The sequence below is a fragment of the Varanus komodoensis genome, unplaced genomic scaffold (genome assembly GCF_004798865.1).
Source record: "Varanus komodoensis strain SLA01 unplaced genomic scaffold, ASM479886v1 scaffold39, whole genome shotgun sequence".
Taxonomy (NCBI): Eukaryota; Metazoa; Chordata; class Lepidosauria; order Squamata; family Varanidae; genus Varanus; species Varanus komodoensis.
This window is the reverse complement of record NW_025335922.1, coordinates 2,103,749-2,114,095: the sequence shown is the minus strand read 5'-3', so window position 1 is coordinate 2,114,095 and position 10,347 is coordinate 2,103,749. Positions and strand designations below refer to the sequence as shown.

General features: G+C 40.5%; 1 protein-coding gene across 1 annotated transcript; it reads right to left on the bottom strand.

Moving 5' to 3' along the window:
• Nucleotides 1-212: 212 nt before the first annotated feature.
• IFT27 (intraflagellar transport 27) lies at nucleotides 213-9,720 on the bottom strand. Its single transcript, XM_044441312.1, has 7 exons — nucleotides 8,718-9,720; nucleotides 5,230-5,309; nucleotides 4,507-4,566; nucleotides 3,184-3,243; nucleotides 1,244-1,361; nucleotides 842-951; nucleotides 213-662 (listed from the first exon to the last, which is right to left on the bottom strand). Exons 1-7 carry the CDS (start codon nucleotides 8,749-8,751, stop codon nucleotides 564-566), a joined length of 561 nt encoding a protein of 186 aa, XP_044297247.1. The 5' UTR covers nucleotides 8,752-9,720; the 3' UTR covers nucleotides 213-563.
• Nucleotides 9,721-10,347: the final 627 nt, after the last annotated feature.

The following is a 10,347-nucleotide window of genomic DNA, read 5'->3' as shown; positions in this document are numbered from 1 at the left end:
CACACTAGAGGTATTCAAAATGCAACTGGACAGCCATCCGAGAAGGATGGTTTAACTTGGAGCCCTGCACTGAGCAGGGGGTTGGACCTGAGGGTCCTCTGGCCCCTTCCAACTCTACTATTCTATGATTCTATCATATGTTATCTGTTCCTTATGTTTAGGTACTACCAGGGTGACTGGGCTGTTCTTTGGGAAATGCAGAATTTGGTATGTTGCACGTTAATTTTATAGATTATGTTTTATTTCTTGAAATTTCTCTTGATGGTTACATTATACTTGCTTTCACATTATGTAAACAGTGGAATCATGCAAAAATAACAACATCCAATTAAAAATGTATGATACAGGACAGATTATAAACAGATGAATGTGAAGTTACAGCCAAAGTAAGTCTCTTTATGTAAGTTTAATTTGGCTCACAATTACTAGAAAGCAAATTATATTTAAACAACAAAGCTTAACTTCTACTCTCATATGATTTTTAGTCTTTGATTGTTAAACTTTTGATTATTACCAGGCTCAAGAAAAAGAAGCAAGTTAAGTATATTACACTCAGAGGGATCTCACACAAGTGAGTGAAAGGTTTCCACCCGCTCTTTGTACAGTCGGTGAAAGGAATTTGCAATAAGATGAAAAGGGGCTTCAAAGTTTTCCATGTCTTTCTGAAGAAAAAAAGAGAGAGAGAGATGGGGAAGGGGGCAGAGACATATCTTTGTTAGCTACTTCACAAAACCATTGCTGAAAATAACTTATAAGGTGTGAGATAACATATATCTCAGTGATTCTTCAATATGAATGTGAAGACAATTCTTTACAGACACCCAGTTATACAGACACTTACTACTGACATCTCGCAGTACTCTAGGCCATTGTTTTCTGCCCATTCTTGTGCTTTGTTTTGTTCCACAACCCTTCTGTCAATTAAATCAATCTTATTGCCCACTAACACACCTATACAGAAACAAAAGAAACAATGAATTATTAACAATAAGCACTATAAAACTTAGTAAATTAACATGTACCAAAAGCAAGACAGAGAGACAGACAGTTGATTGTTTGACAAGAAAATGGATGAAAAGATCACAGGGAGTACACATTTCCTGTGTTTGGTTTAGATGCTGCTGGAATGAACTAAGGAAAGCCATTGTAGCCATTTGGAGTTCAGATGTTACTGTCTGCTGTAACTTATGAATAAGAGATACGGGCAAAAAATATACATGCAAAAACATTTACATTTTCCTACCTGGAATGTGCATTCCAGAGTTATGGGTCCTCAGTCTCTCTAGCCACTTGGCACAGTTATTGAAAGATTGCTCATTGGTGACATCATACACAATACACAGGGCATTGTGCTGTTTCCACTGCATGGCAAAGGGAAATTACTGTCAACTGTGTTGAAATGTATTAACGCGCTTTACGTGGGGCTTCCCCTGAAGACAGTCCGAACACTTCAATTGGTGCAAAATAGAGCTGCCAGGTTGCTGACGGGGACGGGGCGTTATGCTCACATGACTCCAGTCCTCCGTCAGCTTCACTGGCTTCCCATTGAAGCCCGGGCCCAATTCAAGGTGTTGATTATGACCTACAAAGCCCTAAACGGCTTGGGTCCTGGCTACCTGAACGAGCGCTTACGTCCGTATATGCCCGACCGCCCTTTGAGATCTGCGGGAGAGTCCCTTCTCCGGGAACCCTCCATGAAAGAAATTAGGAGAGTAAGTACCCGGAGGAGGGCTTTCTCTGCGGTGGCGCCAAACCTATGGAATTCACTCCCCAAAGAGGTCCGCCTGGCACCGTCGTTACTGGTTTTTCGGCGCCAGGTAAAGACCTTTTTATTTAAACATCATTTCAATTGTTAAAACATATGATCTGGCCTGGGCAACTTCTTCTTCCTTCTCTTTCTCCTCCTATATTTTTATTTTATACTGATAATTTTAATTTTGTATTTGTAAATCAATGTATTTTTTGTATTGTTATATTTAATGGTAATTTATTATGTACTATTGTATTTCAATGTATTTTATCATGTTGTAAGCCGCCCCGAGGTTTCGGCAAGGGGCGGCATAGAAATGTTATAATAATAATAATAATAATAATAATAATAATAATAATAATAATAAAAACCCCATGGACTTCATAAGGAGAGAAAAAAGTGATTCTGGTATATATGAAATGTCATAAAACCTGGCTATAAATAAAGGATTCTGATCAAGGGGATCCCATAATCTATCTTCTGTGGAAATACCCCTGACATTCAAAGGGAAATGTGCATTTCTGTATTTTAGCAAGTCTCTCATTTCAAAATCCACCAAAGAATAAACACATTCAAGGACAGTATATAACTATACCGAAAGTTTGTGGTGCAGTGGAAGCTGACCCATATTGCATCAAAAACCTGTTGTATAAACTGTTACAATAAAATTATAGTGGAAGCCTAAAAATACCCCAAATGAAGGTATAACAGCACTACTGGGAAAAGCAAAGAGACAATTCTGCTTACATACTGAAGTCTTGATGCAAGCTAACATGCTAATCCTCAGCCTTCCTGAAACAGCACAGTAATTGCCCCAGGGTTTCAAACTTAGGAGAGCCAGCCAAGCACAAAAGGAACAAAGCAATCTGGTTCAAGTCAAATATATTAGGGTAACAAAAGAAGGTGTTCCTTTGTGCAAATATGCTTTTTCACATATTTTGTTTTGCAGAGACTTTACAGAGCTTTAGGTAAAGACTGGCTAAATCCAGTCTTTGCATAGACCACTTTAAAAAAAACACACCAAAACCTAACAGATCACCAGGATGTTGCAAGTTTACAAAACAATGAATCTCTGAACAAGTAGGTAAAGCAATTTAGTGTCAAATGTTCCAGATATGAAGTCTTGTGTTTTCTGCTTGATCAGACCAAGCTCTACTAGCATAATCTAACAAGTGTTAAGTGGTTCACCAGAACAGGCAATTAGGAGGCATTAGGTGGTCCTTCAGAAACTGACAATTGTTCAGCTGCCCCTTTTTCTTTCTCCCACACCACACACTCTGGAGATATTAATCCCTCAGAGATGGTCCTGGTGTTAACAAGAAGAGTGAAAAGGACCATTCCTTGCTCTTATGGAAGCTTTAACTAGGATGCAGAGGTCAGGATTCCTTTATAGTACATCTATACTGTGGAATAAAGACACATATTCTACTTGCCAATTTCTCCAGCATCTCAGAAAAGAGTTCTTTGCCTGCTGAATCAAAGAGGAAGAGTTCCTGAAATCAGAAACAAAAATAATGTGTCCTATACTAGCTTTTAAATACTAGATCCCTTCAGACATGGCAGTGGTCACAAAAAGTGGCCTCTTTTTTCAAAAGTCTAATTGGCTTGCAGCATATTAAGTATTTTTAACTACAGAATTCAAGACATGGATTTATTAATTTTTATGAGAAAGTACACTCATGACTTGTCTTTCAGGCCTTACACAGGTTGCAAATATTCCTTATCTTGTCCCCACACTAGAACAAGATGGTGGTAGCACAAAGCTGTGCTGAAGGAGAAGAGGAGTCTCAATACACATGAGATGGTTCAAATATATTAAAATGTTTGCCTTTGATTTAAACCACTAGGCCTAGTTTCTGTTCTCTGCATCAAGTTGTGAATACAAAAAGGCAATCAAAACTCTAACAGGCACATGCTAGTGTCTGAAAGAGCTGTTTATTTACTTGAAGTAATTTCATACTGCTCTTCAGCCAGAAGACTCCTAAAAGAGTTTACATATAATCAATTAATCCAGAAAGCCCTGCCTAAAGCCCTGCAATCTAAAAAGACATGACAGATATATACAAAGATATGGTGAAGAAAGAGGGGAAATTTAATTCTTTTAACAGGGTGAATGGAACGGCCCTACTCCCTCTTCTCATCTCCCTCAGTACAACCTGCTGGAATGGCTGGTGGTGGTCAAAGGTGAGGGAAGAGAATCCTTCACCAAGGAGTCCTTTCAGCAGAATTGCTGGAATGGTCCTGCTTCCTCCTCTCACCACCCTCAACAGCTGCAACAGCTGCTAATGCAATAGAATCACAGAATAGTAGAGTTGGAAGGGGCCGTGAAGACCACTGGGTCTAAACCCCTGCTGTTGCAGGACATCAATTTATACCATCCCACTCAAATTACAGTCTAGTTTGCTCCGAATGTCTCTAGTGTGGGACAGCCCACAACCTCTCTGGTATCAGTGAGAAGAGATCTTGACCTTCCTCTTTAGGAAAAAGTCTTTGAAGCACTTATAGAGGGATGTCAAGTCCTCCCTCAGTCTTCTCTTCCCAAGCTTGAACATGCCCAGTTGTCTCAGTCTGTCCTCACAGGGGAGTATTTCCAAACTCTAGATCATTTTTGTTGCCCTCCTAGTTTGGTACCTAGGAATAAAATAATCCTAATGATCCAGTGGGATGGCACCAATTCAGACAAAGTCACTGAAAAGCTGAGTTCTTTGGGAAGTGCCTTCTTTTTAAAGTCAATTTAAAATCATGGCTGAACTTACCACACTATCACTTGTCTCTGGAATAGGTATGGTCTTCACCAGTAGTTCTACTCCTGCTGTCTAGCAATCACAATAAGGAAAACATGTCAGAAAAAAATCAGAGAAAACCAGTTTATTTTCGTGCCATGGTTGCCTGGAACCAACAGAACCCTTCAGGTCTTTGCAGTCACACAAAATCTCTAAATTATAGATTTACTTTGATCAGAGGAATAGTTAAAATCTGAAAATTGGATATTAGGAACCAGGTGGAAAGACAAAACTAAATATTTATTTACTTGTTGTAATATGAAAATATTTTCACTATAGGATTAAGATATTTTCCAGATTCTTTAGGGTCTGGTTCACACATTTGCCTAATCCTCCATTCTCTGCTCCTCCAAGGAAGTGCCAAATATTGATTTCAATGTAGAAACTGCACGTTAAGAAACCCATTTTGAACAATTCCTCAAATTTGAATTCCCTATGTACTGCCCTCTGTAAGGGGTGTTTCTCCACATTTCCAAGGTAGGTAGTGGAAAAATGGAATGTGATATACTCCTGATTCTCATGTACCTGATAATGTGCTAGCTACTCTTAGCATTTTTCTAATCAATTTTTCTAAAATATGTGCAAGACACTTAACACTGATTATGGACCCCATTGATATAAGCTTATTTTTTAAGTTGGCAAAGATCATGCAGTTCCTCTTCTCCCCAACATCTGTCACTGCACCATAAGCCTCACCAAAGTATAGTTTTTCTGGAAATGAGCCCCCTCATTGCAGAACATCTGGATCAAGGCACTCTTGCCCACAGTTGAATCACCTACATAACAAATGGAGAAAAAAAAACACACATATTTCTCTAGTTTGACAAAGTCACTTCCTTCCCACCTATGAAAGTTCACATTCTAAGCAATTTTTTCTCTTCCAATGTGATACTTACAGCAACTGTAATAAAAGATCAATGTACAAATGACTAAAATAGTCCTATGACTTCTGTAGGAAGCATAAGTTCATCAAAAGCACATTTATTTTTACAAAGGATTGAGGCCAGTCTAGGCTTGAATTGTATGAATGCAATTAATGTATATGCATGTTTAAGTAAATAGCAAAAACATGAGCAATCTTAGACCACAGGGGGGTGGGGAGGTAATGTTACATCTTCTTTTTGTATTAGGAACGTTAACACATCTGTTTCACTTCTACAACTGAGTCCAAAGAAAATCATTTCTAATCACATTATATAGTGGACAAAAGTTAACTCTTTTAATCACATTCCTCCATTCTAGAGGATGTATTGTATTAAAATTTTGCTTTCCTTGCTTCATTCTAAGAAAAGAGTAAAACTCATTCAACTTCCAAGTGTTCTATAAAACTAGTATTTCAATGGAACTCAAGCACGCCCTAATTTGGTATGATGATCAGGAGTGTGACCAAAGTGCTCTATATTCCAGTGAGGATGCATGTCTCTTCATTGTTCCCATTACATATAGAGCAAGGAATTTCTGTACTAGTCTGGACAGTTCTCTGAATTCCCATATTTGGAATCCAAACCTCCTGATGTGGGAAAAGAGTTGAGACATTTCTGCCTCTGTGTGTGGCATTGAAATTGTGCCTCTAAAAGTGTTTTATCAGTTGGTCCTTTTGACAAAATTCTTCTGCATTTTCTCATACTGGATTTAAGTAAACTACATTAACTAGTAGTGTTGTATACAGTTGTTCACTCATGAAGGGTTCTACTGGACTTTATCTATGCACTACAGGACTGACTGCTGTATCAGGAGGGTTGTATACATATGCCTTCATTCATTTGGAACAAGTTTCTCACTGTACAGTTCCCCTGCTTTTCTATTATTACAAAGAAAGTGTGCCTACTAGTTATATGTTTAAAGTAAAAAGCAATGCCAGAGAATTGTGGAATATTATACCAAAATGAAAAGTATGCTGCAATTAGTAAATACACCCTTAGTACTGTAATAGCCTTTCTGTAAGTGTGCTATGCAGCTTTGCTTTCTCCTATTAGTGAGAACTGTAGTACATGCTGAGATAAGCAGACTTCCCAGGTAAATTTACTGACATAAGCCACACATTTTCTGGAAATTCCATTGAGATACAAGGCTCTCTATTGGACTGTCAAGTACAGAGTGTAACCATCTTCTTTTATAGAGGGTCAAATGTCCCACAAGTTCAAGCCCAAAATTCTGTAGAGAGCTTCATGCATCCTGTGGGTTATTACTTCTTTTGAAACATAAGTAAATTCTTGACATATGAAAACTGAGTCTCATGTTGAAATGTAGCTAGTTTGGAGTCCAAGTTTTCCTTGCGGCCACCAATCTAGGTTTTTTTTTTCCCTTTTGTCATAGAAATTACCAGCCTTCCCAAATTCTGGTTTTCACAGAGCCTGACATGAGTATTCCATTTGAAATGAAATCCACATAGATGACAACTTTGTACTCTCAATGTAATTTGTTGACATCCAGACCTCTACATCAGATTAATTGAGTTTTCCTAGATATCCTGTTTCTTTTTTAGTCAAGGTATATTCTGAAACTTCATGGACTCCTATAACAAATCAACAAAATTCAGCATAGTGGTCTGTCTTTTTGCATGCTTGGCACATTGCTTTTGTGTCTGGGATGGTAGTACAAGCATGTGTTGGATTTCTGCATCATCTCCTGCCTCCTATCATATACATTTTGCTGAGGTGAATGCCATGGAAGCAGCTCATACTTGTTATTGTGAGTTCATCTTTTTTTTTTATAGCCTTGTATTTGCAGCATACAGAGTAGCCAAATCTATGATCAGCTGATGAGATTTCTTTTAATTTATTTGCTACTGTTTGACCAACTCAGATTTATGAGCACAGTTATTATCATGTACCCTACTCCCTTTTTCCTAGTGTGGTTGTGCAGTAGGGACAGGAGCAAACAGGAACAGAACAGGACGATATGGCCACATTTCCACCCCGTGCATGAGCAGAAACTACTGTTAAATTCAGGACAAAACTACTGTTAAATTCAGGACAATTTACTAGCTGCTATCCACCTTCTTCTATCTTAAATTTCAGTGAGCAAAGACATTTGTTTTGGTTAAAATAGGAAGACAAATTGATTACTTTTCCAATATTTAAGAAGATCAAAGTTGTTTTTCTTAAATTTCAGTTATGGAATAAAACATTCTAGAGAGACATCCTCCATGTTTAGCCATATGCCAAAATCACATTTATCAACACTTTTTCATTATAGTGCTTTGCCTTTTATTTGGAACATGGTTACATGTTCAAAAACTGTTCTAATGCTAACACATACTTTGCATCCAGATCCAAATCCTGCAGTGGGTCCTGGTCTGAACATGTAACTCAACATATAACTATCTAATAAACCCTAAGAGGAATCAGCTCATGCATTCCAGTCCACACCTGTATTAAACTGAACTAGAAGTCCTCTAACCCAAATTTTTGTTTACATGCTCACTACAGCAGTGCTTCCGACAGAAAATCGTTTAGGCTGCTGGAATTACATTACTTATTAAGTTTATGCTTCAACTCTATATTCAATGCAGTTTATAACAATCATGCACATCACACAAACTAAAGATGGGAGGAAAAAATCCGTGATGCTTTGACCTCACTTTACATTTGGCACTCTTCAAGGTCAAATTTGATTCAGACTACACCTACCCCATCTGCTCCTGCATTTCTGTATTTAAGAGTCAAAAAGCTGAGGTACACACTTTTAACATACAGCTTGATCCTAACCATGCTGACTGAAAAGCAATTTTCACTTAAGTGTAACTTCAGAGGGAGTTATAGTTAAGTACTTATCACTTATAACTACAGTCTTAAATGAATGGATGTTGGGAAGCAGCTAAGCTCTCTTACCCCTGGGTTGCTAGGCCCAGGAACAGGTCTTGGCATGGAATAACAGGTGCTGCTACACTGAGACCTTGTGCCCAAAGTCTGGAACCCAGCAATCCAATCCTTCTCTCATCCTAAGGACCAGCAGGTAATGTTGCCGTGAAACTCAAATTTTATTCTTGCAGCCACGATGGTGCTATGATTTAAGTGACTTTAAAATGCAAAACTTCACATGTTCTGAGTATTTTGTTTTAATGAGGCAAACACTTGCTGTCATAATATGTTGGGCATGGAGAAGCAAGGAGAAAGCATGGAATGACAACTGCTATTAGGAGGCTGTGTCTCACAGATTAAGTTATACACACGGGAACTCACCTGCCACGACGCATTTGGCAGCTAACTTCACCATGGCCTGCACTGGCCTTCACCATAAAAAACTATGCGGGAAGCAAAGCCGAGGGGAGACAGAGAAAAGGCCTACGTTTACTAGGTGAGGCTTGCACAAGGATTAAACGGGAGTCGGAGACAAGGCCCAGTGGAGCGGGGTGCTGCGAAGACTACAGACCCTCTTGGGACTCTGCCAGAGGAGGGGTCACTATGGGAGCGGACCAAGAGTGCAGGACAGGGAAACGATCCCCACGTGCACCTGCTCACAGAAAAATACGTCCCGACCTTCTCCTAGCAACCCTCTCCCAGCAACTGCAACGCTCCTGTAAACGCTCCGCTTTCGATCCCCAGTCCCGCGGAAGCCCCTATTGGCGGAAGCTTTCCAGATCGCAAGAAGCTATTGGTTATGCCTGCCTGAATTCTTATTGGCTCTCACTTTCACAACTTCCCGCCTTCTTCGGCAAGGCATCACCCCTCAGCTTATTGGTTGTCAGCATATGCCAATCTAAAGAAAGCTAACTAGTGATTGAGCGGGTGGGAGGTCTATCTAAATCAGACGCATTTCGGCACGCCAGGGCGATCGCCTTATTCTTGTTCCTCGCGATTTCCGCGCAAGCGGATGAAGTCGTCCCGAGTTACAATTCAGCCAGCGTAGACCGTAGCGTCTTTTTCTACTCAGGAATATATAATAAGCTTTTTTTATTGGTTAAATCAGCTGGACCGTACCACTAAGACGGAATATTATTTTCCTCTGTTTGAAAATCGTCTTAGGAACCCCCTCCCAAGGTTAAGATATCCGAATGATCTAAAAATTCAAGTTCCTTTCCCGTAAGGTTCTGTGAGGCCTGAGAGAGTCGAAGGACAGGGTTCCTTTCGCAAACCATATATTCCTAATTCTCTCCCGTAGCCGTCGCCTGTCTCCCTGCTTTTCCTTGGGTCTCGGGTGGCTCCACGCAAGGTTAACTGAGTTTTCCGCGTCTGCGCAGACAGCGCTGCCTCCCAGCCCCCATCCTCCTCGGCGGGCGGGGGGCGAACGGTTGGGCGCGCGGCGCCTTCGAACCTTTCCCTGCAGCTGCTGCTTTCGCCCGGCCTTTGCCACAGCGCCGCCTTCGCTTCGTCACTGACGGACAACCGTAAAACGCTTGTGTAACCACGGCCTCAGTTCCCGAGGTAGTGGGAGTGAAGGGGGTGGGGATGTCCGCTAAGCAGCCTCTGCTTTTGGCCTGTGTGCCCGGTGCTTCCGCGTGTGTGTGAGGGAGCGAGAGCCTCCCCTCCCTTTACGATTTCCCCAAGCAAAACTATTGGGTTTCTGAGGCAAAAGGGCTGCCTGATCCAACAGGACCTTTGTGTCCTTGTGAATACAAATCATTAAAAGACAAGCCAGTGTGGGTAAATCCGTTAGCGTTAGAATAGGATCAAGGAGGGAGACAGAGGCAGATCTCCGTTCTGCTAGTGGACAACTCTCAGTCTAGCCAACTCCACAGGGCTGTTGTGAGAACAAAAATTGGAGAAGGTCCTACGTATGAACGTGTGCACCTTCAAATAAAGATGGAGTATATGTGAGAACAATAGAAAGCATTGAGTTCGTTTCAGCCATCCAGCGGTGTCTGTCATTGCG

What these genes read in the sequence shown, in the direction of transcription:
- IFT27 (XM_044441312.1), bottom strand. Translation starts at nt 8,751, where the DNA reads ATGGTGAAGTTAGCTGCCAAATGCGTCGTGGCAG. An exon ending in TGCCAAATGCGTCGTGGCAG is followed by an intron (nt 5,310 to 8,717) that starts GTGAGTTCCCGT and finishes TTTGTTATGTAG; the next exon opens with GTGATTCAACTGTGGGCAAG. An exon ending in CTCTGGAATGCACATTCCAG is followed by an intron (nt 952 to 1,243) that starts GTAGGAAAATGT and finishes GTTTCTGTATAG; the next exon opens with GTGTGTTAGTGGGCAATAAG.